General features: G+C 37.2%; 1 protein-coding gene across 2 annotated transcripts in view; it reads left to right on the top strand.

The window, feature by feature from the left end:
- LOC145681179 (uncharacterized) overlaps window positions 1-24,611 on the top strand; it is a gene marked incomplete at its 5' end in the record, with an annotated part of 393,968 nt that overhangs the window by 114,794 nt on the left and 254,563 nt on the right. For both annotated transcript variants that reach the window (XM_081752658.1, XM_081752657.1), the window contains 1 exon segment: window positions 13,903-14,124. In XM_081752658.1, the coding sequence (XP_081608784.1) occupies window positions 14,058-14,124 (67 nt within the window).

The raw sequence follows: 24,611 nt of genomic DNA, 5'->3' as shown, positions 1-24,611 counted from the left end.
TCGTTTTTGTTAGTCACCCATACTCAACTAATAGGAACGATTTACTCTCTGTGACTCACTTTTAGTAAATATTGACAAAGACGGATCAAGAAGGTAAAAACGGGGGGTCCCAGCTAGAATCCATATTTTTTCTACTATGATAGATATATCATGAGTTTACTATAAATTCTCAAAAGTATATATAAATAATAACAAATTATTTTTGTCACTCAAAAAACTGGAGGGCTATGCTCTCTTTGCCCCCGGCAAGATCCGCCACTGGAATTTGACATATTATTTAATTAATTCTGATTTTCAGAAAACACAAATGCATAATTCAGGAGCGTCATTTCAATTTGCTTGGGGATCGGGGATGGGGGGAAACTATGACGACATAAGAGTTTCAAGTTTTTTATTAGTATAGAATTTATTTTAAAATATATTTTATTGATACTCTGGGGGGTGGAGAGTTGAATCTTCTGTCAACTATTCTATATACTGTTATTTTGGTTATTTGGAAATCAGACGTTACAAATCATCGTGTCATATTACGGCTAACTAACTCTATGGCCTATGAAACTCGGAGGTCCATGCCGCGTTTACGAGAGTTTCCGTTGACTTCTGTCCTTAGCCAACTGAATCCAGTTTCTACTTTGTATTCCTATTCCTGCGGGATCCATCTTAATATTGTCGTCCCATCTGCGTCTAGGTCTTCTTAATGATCGTTTTCCGATTGGTCTTCCTTGAAAACTTTGAAAACGTCAATACTTTCTTCTATTCTGTCTACATGACCTTCCCATCTGAGCCTCCTAGACTTGTTGACCCTTAACAATGTTCGGCAAAATGTATAAATTCTGGTCATGAAGTTTCCGCCATTCCCCATTCCCGTTCCTCTTGGGTCCGAATATTCGTCTCAGTATTTTGTTCTCAAATACTTTCGGTCTATATTCTTCCCTGAGAGTAAGCGACCATGTTTCGCAACCATACAGCACAACAAACATAAAGTTATAACTTGTTAAACGTTCTAAATTTGTCAGTATATCTGCTGTCTCCATCGTTGCAGAGCCTTTGGCAAGAGTGCCTACCACATGTACTGTCCAACTGTAAGATGACAGTTTTCCTTAACCGCACAATAGGTGAGGTTGTAAAGAATTAATAATCCTAGGAACGGAAATTTATTTAATTGACTTTTTTTAATCATCTTCGGGAGGTAATAGAGAGTCTTCGTAATAACTATGATTATATATTTGCTATTACATCAAAATATAGGGAGAATCAGAAATGAATACTCCATGATTATAGCATATAACCAATTAAATTGTTTGGCCATCCTGTAGCACGTCAGAAACTTGCTCCACAAGATTTTTGTCCCGAAAACGAAGAGAGTTGAGTATGGAAGTAGGGTACAAGTGTGACTTTTCGTTTTTTTCCTGTAAACAAAAGTGCAACAGAAGAATCTTCATTTTGTGAGAAGATTTTTGCCAGTAGAACTAAATTACTTAAAATGTCAAGTAGTACTTTGGAGATTTTTTTTTAAAAAAACAAACAAACAAATGTGTAAACAGGATTGAGAAATTTTGTGTTCACAAATGGTTACAGAGAAAGTTACCTCTTATGATTCAGCTTATTTCCCTCTTTTGGAAAATAATATTAACAATTTCATTTCTTTTAACAGTGCGCGCGGTACAGTCTTCAATTATTCTTGTCCTGAGTTGAGTGTCGAGTTAAGTGCTAGTTTCTATTAAGATCATTCGGCATAGTTACAGGACTTCCTTTCTTTGTATACTGTAATTTTGTTTTTAAACTTTACTTCCTTACCTCTAGGATATTACACGCCTCATTGTCTTTGTAGATAGAACTATATAAACACTGCAAAAATTTCTGTAGTTTAAATTTCCAAATATCAATGTAAAATCATTTACCCACCATTTTGTAAGTTGATATTTATTTCCATAGATTAAATTACAAAATTTGCTGTTTTTTTTTTTTTTTACAAATTTGCCAATAAATTTATAAGAAAATAGATATTTTTATTCATAAAAATATAATTGACACCATTTCATATTAGTAATTTTACTTTATAGATGTAAATTGATTTACGTAGAGGCGTGGCAAACAGATTGTCACCGGTTTTTGTAAATTTACTTTTTTTTTTACAGTGAAGCTCGTAATATTATTGTGCTGCCAAAATGTCTTGATCCGTGGCAAAAATGAGAACTAAAGCTCACACCCTCACACACCCACGCGCTGAGCCAATAAGGGTTCAGCTGTTGCTAAACGAGAGAAAGGGAGTGGAATTCCTTCAGGAAGACTAGGTGTCAAGTGAATGTGGTATAGCTGAGTTTTTGTTCTGTGGGCATAATTGTTCTGGTCGGAAAAAGGTGTTTGTCGATGATCATAGTTTCTATAGCAAGAAGTGAAATTGAAAGGCTCAAGCTTCATGCAATTGATTAATGTGAGGGGGCGTACCCACGGGGGGTGGGTCACCGAGCCCGGACACCCCCCAAAAAATCCTAACTGAACACACATTGGTACACATTTTCAATAAAATTATAAGTGCTTAGTGGTTTAACAGGGAAATGATTGATGTAGCACTTATGTTGAAAATTTGATCTTACACTTCATCTGTACCGTACTCTTTCTTTTATAATAACAATTTAGTTCTTTTTTCCCCTGAAAATATAAGTGGAAGTATTTTTACAATTACTTATCATCTTTTTGGGGGCAGAATAATACATGTTCAATACTTCGTATACATAGTGGTTTGTAGTATTGAACGCTTTCACCCCTCCCCCCCCCTCCAAAAAAAGGTTGGACCTCTCCCAACAAAAAATTCTGGGTTCGCGCCTGAATTTGAATTATAAGCGTTCCGTAATCCTACGTAAGAGAAGCACTTGCATTTAATGTATAATTTTTAAAACCAATGGCGGTTCTTGAGTGACGTCACCCATAGATTTTAAAAAATAATAAAAAAAAAAAACAAGCAAAGGGAAGAAAGCTTAAAATATGTACTGTTTCTTGTGTAGTGATGAGATGTGCACTAATTACCAAAGCCTGAAGCTTTTTTTTTTTTTTTTTTTTTTTTTTTTTTTTTTAACTGTGACTTTGTAAAAATTTATGAACTTTCTCAGGATATTTGAAGTCACAGTGATTTGAGATGCTGTCGTTCTCTCAGATTATCACACTTTCGAGCAGGGGCGGGTTTGGGTTCGATGAGTGCCTAAGCTATTGAAGGTAATGGCGCTCCTTTACAGGGCCGTGCCGTGGGGGAGGCAAGCGAGGCGACGGCCCCGGGCGCCGAAGTAAGGGGGCGAACAATTCGGGAGAAAAAAGGAAAAAAAGATAGGAAAAATTGCTTGGAATATATGTATGGGGGCGCCGTCGTATACTCTCGCCCCGGGCGCTGATTTTCCACGGCACGGCCCTGCTCCTTTATTAAGGGAGGGCCAAAAGTCAGGAAGTGTTATAACTGCGAAGAACTTTTTTTATTTTATTTATCATTAGTTTCCATTGATATTTCACAGCCTGAAAGACTAAGGATGGGAGATTGTTTACACTTACATGCAGGGGTGAAAGTGGATCTGTAAAGGTATTAATAGGGGACGCATGACGTCATGCCGTCCCCGTACCTATCTTTGCCCATTGTAATTTTTTGGGAAAAGAAGGGACGCTATAGATATATTTTGGGAAGTGGAATAACCACGTCCCCCTGCGTTCCCCCCTCACTGTTACCCCTGCTTATATGTGGAATATAATCTCAGATAGGTATCCGCCAATAAGGGCCTAACAGATACGGGCCTTGTGTAGCACATGATTCATGGCAGGGGTCAACACTCCTGGTCCGAGTGTCCGTTTTCTCCACGAATATTGTCCTTGTGCTACTGTATTGTTTGTGGTTATACACTTTGTCCTTCAAATAGCAATGAATGAAGTTGAGTGACATTAAGTACAAGTAGACATCTTTGATCACGAGAAACCTCCAGAGAAAATTATAAAAGGTGAAACGAAGGAATGAATTGCAAAAATGAAATGAAATATTTCAGTTGTACGTTTCACGCTTATCTCGGATAGGCTAAAGGAAGACGGTGATGATGATGCTTGGATAAAATCAAGAAAGTGGGAGAAAACGGAAGAACCCCGAGAAAATCCACATATATGTGGTCTGTCCACTACAAAACCCACTTGGCGCGAGCATGGATCAAACAAGGGACTCCACGCAGCAGAGGTGAAGGCTTTACCAGTAAGTAGAGATCTGCACGGGCCGGGCTTGGGCGGGCCGACTCTTTGGGCCGGGCCGGGCTTGGGTGGGTCGACACTGATTTTTCTTCAGGTCGGGCCGGGCTGGAGCCGATTAATTGCAATTCTTTAATAATTATTGACATTCGTTAAACGATAATTAGAATAAAGGCAAACGTTGAAGAAGTGTGCCCGTGAAAAATGTTACAAAATGAAACTTCGAAAATGTATCGGGCCCGGGCCGGGCTCGGGCCGAAAATCTCCAAAACTTTTCGGGCCCGGGCTGGGCCGGGCCTACGTACATTCGGGCTGGGTTGGACTCGGGCCGAAACATTCGGCCCGTGCAGGTCTCTACCACTGAGCCACCGTGGTCCTAAGGATAAATTGAGATATCACGTGAATAAATGTCTTTTTACTTTATAATATAGATATTTACGTGCTCGTCAGTTAATATTTAACCGCAATAAGGTTCTCTCACTTCCTATAGTGCCAAGAAGCAAAATTCTTGTGCTGGAGCCGGTGAAATGGTACGAGTGGAACAGTAAATAACGAAGCACAGATGCCTATAGAAATGGCTAGTTCTATCATGAGACGATATTATTCCTATCTGCTACGTGGGTACCATAAAAAGAAAGAAGAAGGGGGAGGAAGTAACTAGTAGCTACCAGACAGCTATTACATATGTGATGTTTTATTACTTTTGTATAGACAGGTCTTTTCTAGTTATACAGGGATTTCTGCTTCGGGGCCAGTGAACCTGCTAGTGTCACCCACTCCACTTTCCACTTCTCGTCCTCCTCATATAAAACTCCTCTCGTTCGCATGTTTACGCCTTTCCAGCATGCGTTTCGTGTTCATTAACGCCAACACTTTTTTTAAAAAAAGAAAAAGAGAAAGAAAGAAAAATCGTTTGTTCCTTCTTCGAAAATCAACCATTTATCCATCGCGATTTTCGTCACGTATTCTCGCAGTTATTTCAGACGAAATCAAGAAGTTTACCACCCTTGTTCGTTGTGCAATACAATACACCCAGACCCGAAGTCTGGAAGTCATCATTTTATTAAGTTAGTTGATTGATTGCATATACGAGGTGTGTTCGAAAAAGAATCGAACCTTAGGTTGGCAACAATGCATTTATTGATTTGGAAATCCATTGGTAATGCACACACTACTCCTAGTGCTCTCGCAATTCTTAGAACACTTCTGGAACGCAATTTTTGGAGTGTACGGTCGCATTCCTCATGATGTCTTCATTTGACTCAAATCGGTTCTCTTTTATTGGCATTTTCAGCTTGGGGAATAACCAAAAAGTCACACGGAACCATGTCCGGTGAATAGGAAGCCTGACGACACACAGGAATGTTGTGTTTGGCGATGAAAGTTTGAATCAAATTTCGCAGACACTCTCCTCATGGTCAAATTCTAGTTTAAAAGTGAATATATCGATCCGATTGAATGGTTTCCGCTTGGGTATCGCCAAGTTTTTGGAAAAATTTGCTGCAATATGACTGTTTAAGTTTTTCTATCATTTTCAAAAAGAAGAAGAAGAAGAAAGAAAGAAAGAAATCCGATGACTGTTTACTACACGTCTTCACTCGTTGGCCGACTGCCAGCGACTGACGCTGACGCTTTCTGTGGGCGAGAAAAACATTTACGACGGAGCATGAATGTCCTCTCTTATCTACACTGAAGAAAGTCTTCCGCGCTTCATTAATTTACGCCGTAAAAATAACGTTCGATATTTTTTGAACACACCTCGTACATACATACATACATATATATATATATATATATATATATATATATATATATATATATATATATATATATATATATATATATATATATATATATATGTGTGTGTGTGTGTGTGTGTGTGTGTGTGTGTGTGTGTGTGTGTGTGTGTTTTTAAAAAATTATTATCAATCCCCTGCTGGATGAAGGTTTCTGCAATTTCTGTACACACTACTTGTCATGGACAAATCATTTCCACCGTATTCCACAGTGCATAGAGATACTTTATATAGTGCTTCTTGTTACTTGGTATCCATTCAAGGATTGCTTGTATCCATTGATCATTATTCCTTCTTGCAATATGTCCCTGTCATTGTTACTGTAATCTCTTTATTTTCACTTTAATACTTATTGCTTATGTAATCTTTCTCATTTATGTTTTCTTACCCTATCTTTGGAGATGTTTTCTATCAATACACTCGCGGTGCTTTGTTATGTATACCGGTGATTATGAATGTTTCATCTCGTTAGAGTTCACGTTTCCTATCCATATGTGAAAACAGCCAGAACACACATTCACTAAAAATGGTACGCTTTAGAAACGTTGGTATTTTATTTTTCAATATGAACTTATTCCTTCCGAATATGGTTCGTTTCCTCAATCGAAGTGCAGTTTGTATATAAAGAGTGCCACATTCTACATACGATCTTTCGTGTCAAAATAAGTCATCGTCCGAGGAATCTTGCGGAAAACATCCCCGATAACTAAATGGCCAACCAAAACCCTCATTTCAAACAATTGACAGCTGCTTGTCAACTCCACGTGAAGTCTTAGTTGCCGCAATTCCAAACGCTATCCTTTAAGGTTCTTCACTACAGCGAAATTAAACTACCGCTAATTTTAGTGTTTTCTGTAGTATCTTCAAAACAAATAAAAATATTCGAAAAGCAGAAACGTAGTGAACTAGATTATACGATTTTGCATGTGATACCATCACAACTCATCTATCTGCTTTCGATTTGCAACTGTAGATAGATTTAGCATTTTGCGGGTTCTGTAAATAGCGGCATAGCAAAAGCAGATAGGTGAATTGTGGTAAAGGTATCACATGCAAAATCGTATTGTCTAGTTCACTACGTTTCTGTTTTTCCAATATTTTTATTTGTTTTGAAGATATTACAGAAAAACTTTAAAATTAGCGGTAGTTTAATTTCGCTATAGTGAAGAAACTTAAGTTAGAAGGTCGTTGTTTAGTATATGCGATAAAATGGTGCGAGCTGTGAACACTCCGATTATTAAACCAGAGTTCCTACGCTATTTCCCTATTCGGTTCTATAAAAACTACGTGGAAAAGATCCATAACGGGCCTTTCCTAATAACGGCTCACTTTTAGCAGTATTTCTCTAGCACCAACGCAATAGCTCCACCTGCAAACTAAGACACCACACTGACAACGATCCCGGTTTCATGGTTCTGGCTTAAGAGGCCTCATCCCGGCAAAATTAAAATACCGCTAATTTTACAGTAATTATGTGATATCTTCAAATAAATAAAAAGATAATTGAAATGTGGAACAAGAGCGCCCTAGACAATATTATTTTGCATGAGGTACCGTTATCACAAGTCACCTAGTGGCATTTCGTTATCAGCCGATTAGAAACGCGAAAATAAACGCCGATTTTCAAAATGGCTCGAAATCGAAAGCAGGTAAGTGAGTCTTGATAACGGTATCTTATGTAAAATGATATTGTCTGGGGCGCTCTTGTTCCACATTTCGATTATCTTTTATCTATTTGAAGATATCACATAATTACTGTAAAATTAGCGGTATTTTAATTTTGCCGGGATGAAGCCTCTTAACTACATAGGTGACACCAGCGTTGCCAAATCGATCGGACGTTCAACACCAGTAATAACCTATATCAGCAGATCTCTCTCTCTCTCTCTTTTTTTTTAATAGAGAAATTCGTCAGGATATAAATTCTTCATAGTGACATAAAATAAGATCTTTTCAATGTTAAAATGTTAAAATCATTTATTTTGTTCCTCAGTGTGGTCGACGCGTGGTCCTAGATTCAACTCTCCTTGAGAGCACAAAACTTTTAGTGTTGTTTCAGCACCATGAGAAAATTGGGTAAGCACTTAATTTAACAAATGGCTCTCTCCGATCTAGACATCCGAATAATAACGATGGGAGTCGATCTGCTGACCATATATTACCAAGGTAAAATAGAGCCGTCTGACCGGTTGTTACCTTTCGTGCTGTAAAGTCAACAAGTTTTATTTAAATATATATTATCTATTTTTTTCTGCGGAACACTTAAAAGTTTGCTTTGTAATTATTAGAGCAACCCAAAAGCATAAAATGGATAACAGCAATTCACACATATGGTTGGTACCTTGAACGTGGTTGTGGTTGTGGTTGTTTAAGGGTCCAGAAGAAACTAATTTTAAAAGCATAATAAAGCTTAATTTTAGAAATTAAAGCATAAAGCATAATTTAAAATATATAGCACAAGTCTTGGAAAATTCTGTTTAACTGCAAGTTTAACATACTCTATTAATATTTTTTTAAAATCAATATTTACATTGCAAAATCATTGAAAACATAACAATGCAACAATGAATAGCTTATTTCTATTTCTGCAAATTTTTCCGTGTAATCCCTTGATGTGAAGAAAAGAAAAAAGGAAGAGAAAAAGAAAAAGGAAAAGAAAAAGAAAATTTTCCGTCAACAATGAATAGTACACAAGCAGGGCCGGATTTCCCAATAGGCCCGGTAGGCCCGGGCCTAAGGGCACAAGCTCCCAGCGGGCGCACGGCTGAGAGAAAAAAAAAGTAAAAATAATATCTAGAAATAAAAATAAATAGCCATAACTTAACATATTTTTTGAATTGATTAAAACAATCAGGCTAATAAAGCATTCTGATTTTGAAGTTCATTGGAACAAATAATGGTAAAGTTAAACTACTTTTCAACATTATGCATCAACTTCGTTACAACATTGATCTCAAACACTGGAGAACTGGCTGTAATTTTTAATAAAGGTTTTTTTTAGGAAAGTAACTTTAACCAGACTAGGGGACGGAAAGAAATATTGGGCCTAGGGGCGCCAAAATGCTAAATCCGGCCTTGTACACAAGAACTGCACACTATATTGTTATGTGTACTTTTTGAACTTGAGCACTTTCTGTACTTTTTGGTGGCATCTTTTACTTTCCCTTTCTGTATATATGCACCGATAAAGCGCACACATGTAATAGAAAAAAAAACTAACTCGAGTAAAGTATATCTCTCTACAGTGCATTAAGTAGAAAGTTCATTAAATATGAAAGAAACTGGTCGCATAAAATGTTAATAAATAAATCAAGATGTTTAGAATATTTCATGTATAGTAAATATTACACATTATAAAAAGTTAATGTAAAGGAATAATTGAAATTAACAATAAAGCATAATAAAACATTATTTGGAAAAAATAAACCATAATTAAACAAAAAAATAGAGAATAATGTGGGTTGCTCTAGTAATTACACTTAGTGCTCTGAGGAGTACAGTTTGGGAACCGCTGCTGTATTGAAATGTTTTCGATATATGCAAGTTGAAGAGAAGAGAGAGAAAGTTTTCTTGTAACCATGTTTTGCTTTCCAAGAAATCGCCATATCCGTACCGTCGCTGGCAATCCTGGTCGTGACTTGGTGTAGCTCGTGTTTTGCATGGAATTACATACACACACACATACTTTTTTTCTTTTTTAAAGCAAAGTATTACGAGTCGGGCCTCGTGGCTGAATACACGCCTACGCGGGCCATTAGAGAAGGAAAAAAAAAAAAAAAATAGAAACCGGTCGCTCGTTGGTTGGTTTGCTGGTCCACCATGCTTTGCGGCTGTTAACCAGTATTTGACAATCGTTTTGTTTATATATTTATATGCGCGTGTTGTGCCCTAGATGAGACTTTTTGGTGGGACAAGGACACTTGACTCTCCCCCTTAGGCGACGCAAGTGACAGCATTTCTCGTATGTTTCGTGAATAAATAATGATTATTATAAATACTAGATTGGTAAATGAACTGCAAACTTCATTATGAAAGTGTTTTACTCAGTTAAGTCACCAGTTTCATATTATACCTTTCAAAAATTAAATAATAATAATAATAATAATAATAATAATAATAATAATAATAATAATAATAATAATAATAATAATAATAATAAATGGAATGATTGATTGATTGGTGCAATCGAAATGTCCAGCTGACATGCTATTTACAAAGGCGAAAAAGGAAAAGAAAAGAAAAGAAAACTATAAATACGTGGTTAGTCAAAGTAGTTTATAGTTGCAGCAGGGACGTATCCACGAGGATTCACCGGGACCTACCTCCCCCCCCAAAAAACTTTGTGATTCGACATACATTTGGCACATTTGGCACATTTGTGTACTTTCTTAATAAAACTATACTTCTTTAGAAAAGAAATACTTGATATCAGTGGCGGCGATTGGACGTTAAAAGGGGGAGAGGCGGCAAGACATGATCTGAATATTTGTATATTAATTTTATATTTTCTGAAGTAAATTGACAAGAGCAACGCAAGTAGGCACTAGCCCTTTGTATTGTTAAAAAACGAAAGTGTAAAGAGAGGTTTGATTTCTTATTTAATAACAATTTGCAAAACAAATGAATAGAAAGGATAATATTAATCATAGTAATGAACAATGATGCGTGTTTTGCAAATTGATATTGAAACGGGATTAATGAAGAACTTATATTTTTAATTCCGCACATGCTATTAAATGTAATACGTTAATTTTTTGGGCCATTTTCCGTGGCAATGAAAACGCAACTCCTGTAGTTTTCTTAAGTCCACGGAAATACAAATAAATAATACATACAAAACGGCAAATATTATATGGCACCATTTTTTCTATGGACCAGTAATGCATACAAGAACTTTACAATTCAAATTGAAACTATATACAGGGTGTTTCAAAAGAACACCGACAACGTTTGGGAAGTGATTCCTGACATCCAGGTTAAGACAAAAAGTATAGACCAACCTGGATGCACAAATGCTTCGTTTCGGAGTTACAGGCTGCCGAAAACATGAAAAAATGAACTTTAAAGGTCCATAGCTTCAACACTATGGGACCTACCGTAGTCGAGTCAAGGCTTCACTTAAGAACTAATATGTGCGCTATCCAAAAGTACATGTTTCAAAATCCTAAGGGATTCACGCAACAATTTTTATAGAGGGAGTTTGGGTGCAAGGGTATAATTTGAAGTACTTACCAACTACTTCTATAAAAATTGTTGCGGAAGTACCTTAGGATTCTCAAACATGGATATTTGGATAGGGAACATACTAGTTTCTAAGTGAAGTCTTGACCCGACTATGGTAGGTCCCATAGTTTTAAAGCTATGTACCTTTAAAGTCCATTTTTCATGTTTTCGGCAGCCTATAACTCCGAAAGGAAGCATTTGTGCACCCAGGTTGGTCTATACTTTTTGTTTTATCTTGGTGCCAGGAATCACCTCCCACACGTTATCGGTGCTGTTTTGAAACACCCTGTGTATTAAGGGATAACTTCAAAAAAGTGGGGACAACTGCTCCCTGCTGCCCGCCTAATCGCCGCCCCTACTTGATATAGACTAAAGTTTGACCTTACTCATCATCTGTACTATTCGGATAAAAACAACCTAAATTATCGTTTTTCGTGAGAATATGGGTGTTAGTACTAAAAATTACTTTTTTTTGGGGGGGGGGGCTGTAGAATAACATCCGTTCGATACTACGTAAATATAGTGTCTTGTATTATTGGAGTCCACTAAATCTTGGACCCCTCCCGACAAAAGAATCTAGGTGTGCGACTGAGTAGCCATACACATTTGCCACCCTAGACAGAGATTGATATCATGACGAAAGACTTTGGAGTGAGCGATGCGAAGAAATCTTAAACCTCTAAAGTTTCACCAGCCGGTCATCAGCGGAAGTTCTTTCCTGTCAAGAAGTGATTGAGATGCTGAAAGAAGAGGATATTCAGGTAGTCGGTAGGATAGATATCAGGAGAATAAGATGGATGGATGATGAAGGGTTTGATACTGCAGTTCTAACTGGTACATGAGAATACAGTCTCATTTACGGTTACTTATGAGACGAGACGAGATAGAATGTTCGTAACGGGATATTTAGCTCTTTTAAAGAAACAGCTTGCATTTTCCGAAACGATACATCATTTTTATAACACTTTTCCAAGTCGAGACAACCCCGACTCTTGTGTTTTAAGCAATCCTAGTCTTAATACTTTCCGGAAAGATTGTACAAAGGACGTTCAATTAGTTTTACACAAATGGGTGTAATGATGAAAATTTTAGGACGTTTCAAGCAACCTCAGCACTGAAAAATGACTTTTAAGTCCAAATTAACCAACCAAAAATATGAAAGGTCTTGAAAACAACTAATAGTTTATAGTATTAAATGGATCAAGTTCCAAGATGGTCCAGTGTAGATTTAACAAACGGGTTACCAGTAATTATAATAGCAACAATGGAAATGGGGAAAAAATCGATGAGAGCTCATATGTAAAAGCATCACGCCGACATTCGCCTGGTGGAACAGAAAAAAAACTGTTAAAACTTAGGATGTCGGGTTTCGAACTTCGAGCCTCCAAATTATGAGGCAGTAACACTAGCGATTATATTTATTCATGATCGTTAGGACTATATGTGCCTCAAATGAAATGGAGGTGACTGCTGTCGAAATTCTTTTCATGTAGCAACTTTACAAACTGTTTTCTTTTCCTTCCGCTGTTCCAACAAATTTTACATTAAATTTTCTCATACATTTTAATTTACGTAAGAGCCTGCCTTACTAAAAATAATGTAAAATTTACCATTTTTTTTTTTTTGCTTGTTTATTCATAAGTGAAAGGAGATAATGATATGGTGCTTACCACAATCATAGATAATGTTGTTCTACAACAGAAAATATGAACCTGAAGAATTTTCAGTGTTGCCATCCATAGAAATTACAGTGTTGCCAGAATAACAATTTCCCTAAAATCTAAGTTAAGGCAGCGACTAGAGGAACGATCTCAGCTGCACTTGGTTACGTATTGTGTTGTTTTAATTTGCTGTGAACTACTTTTTAAATAGCATTATTATTTAGTTTTAATAACTGTATATTAAAACTATTTTGTTTATTACAAACTAAATACAACTATTATTTAAAAAGTAGTTCACAGGAAACCAAAACAACATGATACGTAATCAAATGCAGTTGAGTTCGTTCCTCTAGTCGCTGCCTTAACTTAGATTTTAGGGAAATTGTTATTCTGGCAACACTGTAATTTCTATGGATGGCAACACTGAAAATTCTTCAGGTTCATATTTTCTGTTGTAGTACAACATTATCTATGATTGTGGTAAGTTCCATATCATTATCTCCTTTCACTTATGAATAAACAAGCAAAAGAAAAATGGTAAATTTTGTGTTATTTTTAGTAAGGCAGGCTCTTAACAACATTTGTTCTAAATTACATTGTGTACAGTTAACTGTTTTAACATTTTAACTGTCCCCTCCTTACTTTGCACATATGAGTAGTCTAAGAGAGGATGGTGAAACCATTTTGAATTATCTTTTAATGGGAGTGGAACTGATGGTGAGGGTGTGACGTCACAGAAATCCACACTACAGTCTTGCATGTTGATATAGTTAACATGCTATTATTAAGAAATATATCTTCTTAATTGCTCATTTGGTGATTTAATTTATTAGACAAATATGTGCTAAGTACAAATATGGAACTATTATGGCTAATGTTGATCATAAATTTAATATCTGACTTGTGCGACCATTTACCATTTTGTTTCTGTTCTTTTATTTTTCTCAAACTGGTTACTAGTGTTAAGTGCAAGTAACAATTAATTAATGGCTTATTTTCTTTTCTTCCAGGGTGGAAAGGGAAGTCGAGTGCTGGACGGGGTCCGTGGCCCCACTTTGACCGTCCTCCGCCACACCCAGCAAGGCGACGCCTCCGTTCCTCCCGCGTCGCCTCATTCCGACAGCGTCTGTCCACCCTCCTCAATGCCAACTGGGTGGAAGACGTCATGGATTCCCGTATCGGCCTCGATTACATCGTTGAGAACAAAGAGTACACCGCCAAACTTGCCGCAGGTGAGTACATCTCTCAACGTTTATTATACGAAGAAGGAGGGAGATGTTTTTTCCCCCTTTTTCCAGCCTTCTGCTAATATCAAAACTTACGTCATGTTCGTAACAAAAAAATATTTTATATAACAGTCATATGTTGATTGGTTAAGGGTGAATGTAAATGCCTCATAATCGCCAACATGAGGCGGGCAGCATATTTTTGCACTTTTTTTTTTTTTTTTTTTTCAAACGACAATAAACCAGCTAGTTTCAAGGTACGGATGTTGGAACCATGCTAAAAGAAAAAATGAATTAGGGTATACGTACAGACAATAATCCGTGTACTTTTACATGATGTATGGAAAGAACGCCAAACAACTTTAGGCAATATGAATCTTCACACGAAAGCATGAATATACAGCGTGTTCGGAATGGGACTGACGGTTTTTTGAAAATAAATTAAATGAAATACACGATTATACCCTTTCAGTTTAACATTTACGATTATGCCCTTAGGCTAAAGGAGACGATCATTAATGCAAATGGATGATGGTGGAAGAATTGGTGGAATGAAAAAGGGGGAGGAAACGGAAGTACTCCGAGAAAACCCTCGGATACGATGTTGTCCGCCACAAACTTACTTGGCCGGGGTTCGAATCAGGGACCCCACGCATAAGAGGTAAGCTCAGTGGTAGAGCGCTTACCACTGAGCCACCGTGCCTCCTGACGGTTGTTTAAAACATATGGTTTTAATGTGGTAAGAGATAGTCATGGATGCATCCACAGGGGGTCCAGCGGGTCCTTAGCCCCCCTTCCCAAACTTCCTAAATCAACATACATTTGTACACTTTCTCAATAACACTCTATTTGTTTAACAGGGAAATTGTTGAAAAAAATGAAATGAAATCTTTGAGTTTTACGTCCCACGATTATGGCGGTTAGGCTAAAGGAGACAGTGAAGATGAGAAATAAATGAAATGATGGAATGAAGAAAGTGGGAGGAAACGGGAGAACCGCGAGGAAATCCACGCACACGGTGTTTGTCCACCACAAAGTTCACTTGGCGAGGGCTGGGATCGAACCCGGGACCCCAAGCACCAGAGGTAGAGAAATAATTGACGTAGCATGCACATTTGATTTTACACTTCATTTGTACTCTTTCTCTCATTTAAAAAAAAATATATATATATATATCATTTTTTTCTGAAAATATAGGTAGAAGTATATATTTTACAATTACTTATCGTCTTTTCGGGTGCAGAATAATACCCGTCCAATAGTACATAGACGTAGTGGCTTGTAGTATTCGATCCCGCCAACACAAGTTTCTGGATGCGTACCTGGATAGAGTAAAAAGATAACACGCATTTTGAAGGAAAACTCAAAAAGAGTTTTTTTTTTTTTTTAATTACAAGTAATTTTAATTCAGTATAACTACACATGACTTTCATTTGTGACTCGGACAATATTCAGCCTGAATTCAATCTCTCTGCAAGTATTCTGTAACAACTCAGTTGTGACAGAAGCAATCACATTGCGAGTAAGGTTCATCAGTTCATCAAGGTTATATTTATATATATATATATATATATATATATATATATATATATATATATATATATATATATATATATATATACCAGAATATATAATATGTTTCACAGATGCCACGGGAAAATTTCAAAGGGGGTTAAATCAAGTTAGTATGGTGGTCAGGGAATTGGAATCCAACGTCAGGGAATTCCGTTACAGTGTTGCCAGTTCTGATGATTGAAAAGTAGCGATAGTATAGTAGGCTATAATGTTATATCACTTGCATGTCTAGGAACGCATTTACTGATATAGAAGAGATAAGGAATAAGTAAGGGTAGACCGAGCCCGCCTTTCTAGCGAGAGATCCCTGGTTCGATCTCCGACCACGTGGACAAACATCATTTCCATGTATTTTTCCCGTCCGACGTTCTCCCGTTTCTTTGCACATTCTCATTTAGTGTCGCCCACGAGACGAGACAAAATAAGAAACAAGGTTGTCTCGTCTCGCCTCATAAATTTCATAACGTTTTCTTGTCTCGAAATTGTTCTCGTTTTATTTTGTAAATTTATGTACAAAATTTATGCCCTGATTATTTTCCTTATTTAATCTAGAAGTTGTCCGAATCCTTCCGCGTTACGACAGACTCATGAAGAGTGTCATATAACATTTAAATATTATTTTTATTAGAGTATATTATGTAAATGACTTGTGTATCTTTAAACGTTTGATAAATACTCTTCATTTATGTTCGTACAATCGCTCTTTCAATTTATAGTTTTTGTGTTATGCATCATTTAATACTAGAACAGCGTTTGAGATCGACGGTCTATCGGTCACGAAAGTCATGAAAAAGTCACGAAATGAGAAAACGGTCATGAAAGTCAAGAAAAAGTCACGAAATTTAGCTTTTGGGTCACGATTATTTTATCTCTACAAATATAAGTAGGGACTGGAAAATTTTGTTCTTTAAAACGTCAAAATTCAGCACAAAAAATGCCTATGGTCAGTTTTAGACGCTACCAAATTGCAAGCAAAGCACATTTCTATCGCATGTGTGAAAATTTGGTCTAATTCGCACTCAAATTCGCTCTTGTGGCCCCGCGTAGCGTACTCGCTAACGCTCTCGCCTTCGGTGTGAGCGGTCCCGGGTTCAATTCCCGGTGGGGTTACTCGGTCGAAAAAGTGTAAAACGCTTTTTCAGGCCAGCCACCCTGAATGAGGTTTGCCTGAGTTTTCCTCATTCACACCAGGCGATTGCCGGGGTGGTACTTAACTATAGGTCCCAGGCCGCTTCCTTCCTTCCCCAATCCTTTCTTCCTTCCCTTTCCCCGGATAATGTGCTTGCCGAGGGACGTCATCCCTCCAATCGTGAAAGGCTAATGGCCTTAGATGCCGAAAACCCAGAAATCTAAATCCTAATCAAATTCGCTCTTGTGAATGTTACGAAATTTTATGGTTTCGTAAATAAAAGGTCACGAAAAAGTCACGAAATTTCATTTTGGAATTTTAGTAGATACCCTGGATCTAAGACCTGTGTAAACTAATGTTCCCCATACGAGAATCGTGACATTTCTCTTCTCGTCTCGAATACGAGACAAGAATTGTCATGCTTCTCGTCTTGTTCCGATTTCCGTGTCGTTTTCGAGACGAGAAATTTCTCATTTTGTGGACAACATGTTTCTTTCATAATCACCCTACCACCATCCATTTCTCACCAATTCTTGCATAATCATTCACTTCCATTAATGATTCGTTTCCTTTAACCTAATGGACGTAACCGTGGAACGTTGAACTGGAAGAAAATTGGGCTCTCTTTCTGTTCTTATGTTATGTCCCTCTTTTTCTTATTTATCTATGAATTTCGGTATTGCCAAGCAGGATTGAGAAATATTTTTTCCCTCGTAACTAGATATTGCAATAAAACTTGAAACACACATTACATATAGAGCATAGTATGTTGCAAGGTAGATTATATTCAGGTACCTGTAACCAGGGCTACTCCAAAGGGCACCATATTTCATAAAAGGGATTTTTTTGGAGGGAAAGTTCTCTATTTTTACCACAAATTTCCCTTCTCTTGTCTACCATGCAAACATGCCCGTGATACCAGTTGAAAATATGTTTTTATTCTGAAGAGAATGACGTATAACCCATGATACTTGGACGAATAGTACTGAAGTAGTAGCTACTAAAGAGGCCTCATCCCGGCGAAATTAAAATTCCGCTAATTTTACAGTAATTAGAGCGTCCTAGGCAATATTATTTTGCGTGAGGTACCCTTATCACAAGTCACCTAGTGGCTTTCTGTTTTCAGCCGTTTAGAAACGCGAAATAAATGCCGATTTTCATAATGGCTCGAAATCGAAAGCAGATAAGTGAGTCGTGATAGCAGTATCTCATGTAAAATGATATTGTCTAGGGCGACCTTGTTCCACATTTCGATTATCTTTTATCTATTGGGAGATATCGCGTGATTACTGTAAAATTAGCGGTATATTAATTTCGCCGGCATGAAGCCTCCTAACTGAAAGTCAACATTTTCCTCAAACAATGCCGAGTCTAATAGGGTTAAGGGGGTAGAGGGGAAAGCAAGAGTAGAGGGGTGGGAAATTTTCAGAAAATACTCCTTATATTGTGGTCTAACGTTCCTGAAAAATTCAGTTTTGCACTAATTAGTTCCGACACAAAACCTTTATTGACTGAACTATAACTACGAAGCCAAGAGATGAAAATCGTGTAACGTTCAGTGCTACCAACTTACTAGAATAAAAATGGAGGGCATTTCAAAAGTTGCGTTCTTTATGGGACACTGCTACCAACTTACTAGAATAAAAATGGAGGACATTTCAAGAGTTGCGTTCTTTATGGGACACTGCTACCAACTTACTAGAATAAAATGGAGGGCATTTCATAAGTTGCGTTCTTTATGGGACATTGCTACCAACTTACTAGATAAAAATGGAGGGCATTTCAAAAGTTGCGTTATTTATGGGACATTGCTACCAACTTACTAGAATAAAAATGGAGGCATTTCAAAAGTTGGGTTCTTTATGGGACATTGCTACCAACTTACTAGAATAAAATTGGAGGACATTTCAAAAGTTGCGTTCTTTATGGGACATTGCTACCAACTTACTAGAATAAAATGGAGGGCATTTCAAAAGTTGCGTTATTTATGGGACACTGCTACCAACTTACTAGAATAAAAATGGAGGGCATTTCATAAGTTGCGTTCTTTATGGGACATTGCTACCAACTTACTAGAATAAAAATGAGGGCATTTCAAAAGTTGCGTTCTTTATGGGACATTGCTACCAACTTACTAGTATAAAAATGGAGGGCATTTCAAAAGTTGCGTTCTTTATGGGACATTGCTACCAACTTACTAGAATAAAAATGGAGGGCATTTCAAAAGTTGCGTTCTTTATGGGACATTGCTACCAACTTACTAGAATAAAAATGGAGGGCATTTCAAAAGTTGCGTTCTTTATGGGACATTGCTACCAACTTACTAGAATAAAAATGGAGGGCATTTCAAAAGTTGCGTTCTTTATGGGACACTGCTACCAACTTACTAGAATAAACTTGGAGGGCATTTCATAAGTTGCGTTCTTTATGGGACACTGCTACCAACTTACTAGAATAAAAATGGAGGACATTTCAAAAGTTGCGTTCTTTATGGGACACTGCTACCAACTTACTAGAATAAAATTGGAGGGCATTTCATAAGTTGCGTTCTTTATGGGACACTGCTACCAACTTACTAGAATAAAAATGGAGGACATTTCAAGAGTTGCGTTCTTTATGGGACACTGCTACCAACTTACTAGAATAAAATGGAGGGCATTTCATAAGTTGCGTTCTTTATGGGACATTGCTACCAACTTACTAGATAAAAATGGAGGGCATTTCAAAAGTTGCGTTATTTATGGGACATTGCTACCAACTTACTAGAATAAAAATGGAGGCATTTCAAAAGTTGGGTTCTTTATGGGACATTGCTACCAACTTACTAGAATAAAATTGGAGGACATTTCAAAAGTTGCGTTCTTTATGGGACATTGCTACCAACTTACTAGAATAAAATGGAGGGCATTTCAAAAGTTGCGTTATTTATGGGACACTGCTACCAACTTACTAGAATAAAAATGGAGGGCATTTCATAAGTTGCGTTCTTTATGGGACATTGCTACCAACTTACTAGAATAAAAATGGAGGGCATTTCAAAAGTTGCGTTCTTTATGGGACATTGCTACCAACTTACTAGAATAAAAATGGAGGGCATTTCAAAAGTTGCGTTCTTTATGGGACATTGCTACCAACTTACTAGAATAAAAATGGAGGGCATTTCAAAAGTTGCGTTCTTTATGGGACATTGCTACCAACTTACTAGAATAAAAATGGAGGGCATTTTAAAAGTTGCGTTCTTTATGGGACATTGCTACCAACTTACTAGAATAAAAATGGAGGGCATTTCAAAAGTTGCGTTCTTTATGGGACATTGCTACCAACTTACTAGAATAAAAATGGAGGGCATTTCATAAGTTGCGTTCTTTATGGGACATTGCTACCAACTTACTAAAATAAAAATGGAGGGCATTTCAAAAGTTGCGTTCTTTATGGGACATTGCTACCAACTTACTAGAATAAAAATGGAGGGCATTTCATAAGTTGCGTTCTTTATGGGACATTGCTACCAACTTACTAGAATAAAAATGGAGGGCATTTCAAAAGTTGCGTTCTTTATGGGACATTGCTACCAACTTACTAGAATAAAAATGGAGGGCATTTCAAAAGTAGCGTTCTTTATGGGACATTGCTACCAACTTACTAGAATAAAAATGGAGGGCATTTCAAAAGTTGCGTTCTTTATGGGACATTGCTACCAACTTACTAGAATAAAAATGGAGGGCATTTCAAAAGTTGCGTTCTTTATGGGACATTGCTACCAACTTACTAGAATAAAAATGGAGGGCATTTCATAAGTTGCGTTCTTTATGGGACATTGCTACCAACTTACTAGAATAAAAATGGAGGGCATTTCAAAAGTTGCGTTCTTTATGGGACATTGCTACCAACTTACTAGAATAAAAATGGAGGGCATTTCAAAAGTTGCGTTCTTTATGGGACATTGCTACCAACTTACTAGAATAAAAATGGAGGGCATTTCAAAAGTTGCGTTCTTTATGGGACATTGCTACCAACTTACTAGAATAAAAATGGAGGGCATTTCAAAAGTTGCGTTCTTTATGGGACACTCTTTATTATTGTTTCTACTCTGTGATGATCAATGTTAAAGCCAGATATGATAGATTTGTACCAATTACAGTTTGAATAGGAGCTTAGGCAGGGGCGCCGATTTGTCTGTAACTTTGGTGGGGCCCATTCAGATGTGTGTTTGGTTGCAGACAATGGTCTAAGAAGGCATATTTGAGGATTTTAAGACAGTTTGAATTGAAATTATGCCAAATATGGTATATTCATTAAAAAAATAATTATAACAATAAAAATATATATTCTTAAAAATAAATGGAGGGCCCATATGAGCATTGGGGGCCCGAGGCCCCCTCCCCCTGGTTCGGCGCTCTTCAGCTTAGGGAAGCAAACTATTCTTGTGATACAGTATCCATATAAAAATATCACAATTTCTAGGGATGCGCACGAGACGAGTCAGAATTTTCCTGACAAAATTCGAGTCGAGAGACAGCTCTTCCAATAGAGAAAAATACATTTTTCGAGTCGAGACATCACTTTTATAGCACATTTTCGAGACGAGACAGCCTCAAATCTTGTCTCGTGAGCATCTCTATCGTTTCTAACAGTTTTTGCTCTGATACTTGTTGAGAAACAGATGAACATAGCCGTCTGTACCTACACAGCATAGCGTGGAAGCCTAAGAAATCAGAAAGCTACCTTGTGCTAATAATAGACAAATACAACTTCAGTTTTTATTGTAATTACATTCTAGTAAGATATCGTAAGGAACAATTAATGGAAAGATAGAATCAGTTGTTTTATTAGGCTACCTCGTGCATCAACGAAAAGAAAGGAAACAAGACATCGTATAAAATCTTCTATGTTCACGAGCATGACGTCACTGCAACAGTTTTATGGTTTTAATGCAATCCATAAACACGATAAGCAAGTGATCTTAAATCTGGCCGTGTAGAGACACTCGCAGACCTACCGTAACAATGAAAGTATTGTTTCTTTGGGGAGGGGAACATTTAAGAAAGAAAAAAAGGCAAATGATTATTACCGTTCATCCTGGAGTACATGTATGGCATTGTGGTGTAGGGAAATGTAGGCTATTTGTCTGGTAACAGTCTCTTTGAAAGGATTCCTAACGTGAGAGCCAGTGATAGAAGGGCCAACAATTTCATGAATCGGAAGAGCCTAGAATTTACTCAAAATATTTCCTAAATTTGAATTTAAATAATATGGGTCTATATTCTGGAACTCGTAAATTGATTTTAACTAAGTAACAAGTAACTAACTTTAGAACCCAGTGCCGTGCCGTAAGGTGGGGTGGAGCGACGGCCCTGGGCGCCGAAGTAAGGGGGCAAAATTTAGGAGAAAAAAGTAAAGGAAAGAAAAAGAGAAAAAATTACTCGGAATATTTTAGATCAACAGCAGTATTTTTCAGTCTATACTTAATTTGACCAGGGTTAAATTTATACCTTTTGCGTCCCTAGACACTTGCTAAAAGCTTCCCGTCCCACCCGAAACACGTAATAAAAAATGCTTAAAATCAAAGAAAAGCAGGATTTATTTTTGAAAATTTTCTAAGCTTAAGCCAATCATGGTGGCGCTTCGCGGCTGGTTTGTCGACCTTACTCATATGTATGGGGTCGCTGTCGTATACTCGCCCCGGGCGCTGATTTTCTATGACGTGGCACTGATGGAACCTGAAGGTTCAAAGTTTCATTCATAGAAGCTCTCTACAAACTTCTGTGCATAGCCAATTGCATCCAGTTTCTACTTTGTATTCCTATTTCTGCGAGATCTATCTTAATATTGTCCTTCCATTAGCGTGTAGGTCTTCCTAATGGTCATTTTCGGATGGTTTTCAGTCAAATTTTGAAAGTGTTCCTACTTTCTTGGACTCTGGCAACATGATCTGCCCACCTGAGCTTGCTCGACTTAATGACTCGAACACTGTTAAGTAAACGTAATAAATTATGCAGCTAGTTATGACGTTTCGATTATCATTGAATATTATGATATATCTGATATCATCGGTCAACATGAGATAGAAGTTCTATCTCCCATTTCTTCCCTCATCGGTCCGAATATTTTTCTGTGGATTTTATTTCCAAATGTTTTCAGTGTGCGTTCTTCTTTGAAAGTAAGGGACCGTGTTTTATGACCATATAACACAACATGCATAATTTATCGTTTTACATATTTTACGCTTTACATTCTTTAACAGAATTCGCAGACAGAAGGTTTTGGACTAAAAAACATACATAATTTAAAATAATGGATTTATTATGTTATCATTCGATAGAAGTGCTAAATGTATAGGTTTCTACTGTAACATTTGTAGAAATGTTCTTTGTTTTAATTTTATCAATAGAACAAACATCCAACTCTATGTTTAAAATTAGCCATTATAGAATTCCAATTATGTTGTGCATAAATATAGGAAGTTTTATAGGACAATCTGTCCCAACAGGTACCTGCTATGTCCGTCTGTTCCGACAAGTATCTACTATGTCCATCTGTCCTAACAGGTATCTGCTATGTCTTTCTGTTCCGACGAGTATCTACTATGTCCATCTGTCCCGGCAGGTATCTGCTGTGTCCGTCTGTTCCGACAAGTATCTACTATGTCCATCTGTCCCGACAGGTATCTGCTATGTCCGTCTGTTCCGACAAGTATTTACTATGTCCATCTGTCCCGGCAGGTATCTGCTATGTCCGTCTGTCCCGACAGATATCAGAGCAGAAACGGACATCGATAGCGAGAACCGTTTTCTTGCAATCAGTTTAGCATCCCAGGAAGAGATTCAGTCTCATCTTTTAACGTTCTATTCAAACTGGTAGTGGTAGAGATTCACTACTCTTAGTTTTAACGTTCGTCTCCATGGAACTAAAACAATAACAGATAAAGATCTGCGTGCTCTTGGAAATCAATTCACCGTCTCAAGAAAAAACACATTTTTCATCTGCATCGTTATACTAAAATCGGAAGCGGTAGAAATTTGCTACTACTACCATGTTTAATATTGGTCTACATAAAGTAAAAACAGTAAGACATAGGGACAAGTGGCTTCCTGGAATCGATTCAGCGTCTCAAGAATATGTTCTATTTCACCCCTTAACGTCTATTTAAACCGGAAGTGATGCAAATAACCCATTTTCTGTTTCGACGTGGATCGGGAAAGAGCAGAAGCGGTAATAGCGAGAAGCTGTTTCCTGCAACCAATTAAGTGTTCAAGAATAGGTTCCATCTTTACTCTAATCTCCGTACTAAAATTGGAAATGCTAGTACAGCGGCGATCTAAATCTACTACCGTACCACTTCCCATTTCAGGGGCGGATCCAGGACCGATTTCTGGGGGGGGGGGAGCGATGGATTGTCATACTGCTACTTTTAAGGGCTCCAAACTTTGGGATGAATTTTATTTATACAGTGGACTCTTTTTAATTCGAAGTCTAAGGGGACACGAAAAAACTTCGAATTATCCAAAATTCGAATTATCCAACAACATTCATTTTCACATATATAACAACAAACAAACCAAAGTACCAAAGTGTGTATCAAAAACATTCATAGGTGTAGATTTTAACTTTAAAGCAGCTTATTATTTGCGTGATAGAATACCGCAAACTAACAAACGACTTTGACTCCACATAATTCAAACTACGTGTACAATGGAAAATATATTTCCGTACAACACTACAACATGCATTGAATAGCCCAAACAATTAAACACCAGTAACAATTTGAATATTCTGTTCTCAATTTAAG

The sequence above is a fragment of the Thermobia domestica genome, chromosome 3 (genome assembly GCF_964235325.1).
Source record: "Thermobia domestica chromosome 3, izTheDome1.hap1.1, whole genome shotgun sequence".
Lineage (NCBI taxonomy): Eukaryota > Metazoa > Arthropoda > Insecta > Zygentoma > Lepismatidae > Thermobia > Thermobia domestica.
The sequence above is the reverse complement of the archived record's forward strand: the minus strand, read 5'-3'. Positions and strand labels throughout refer to the sequence as shown.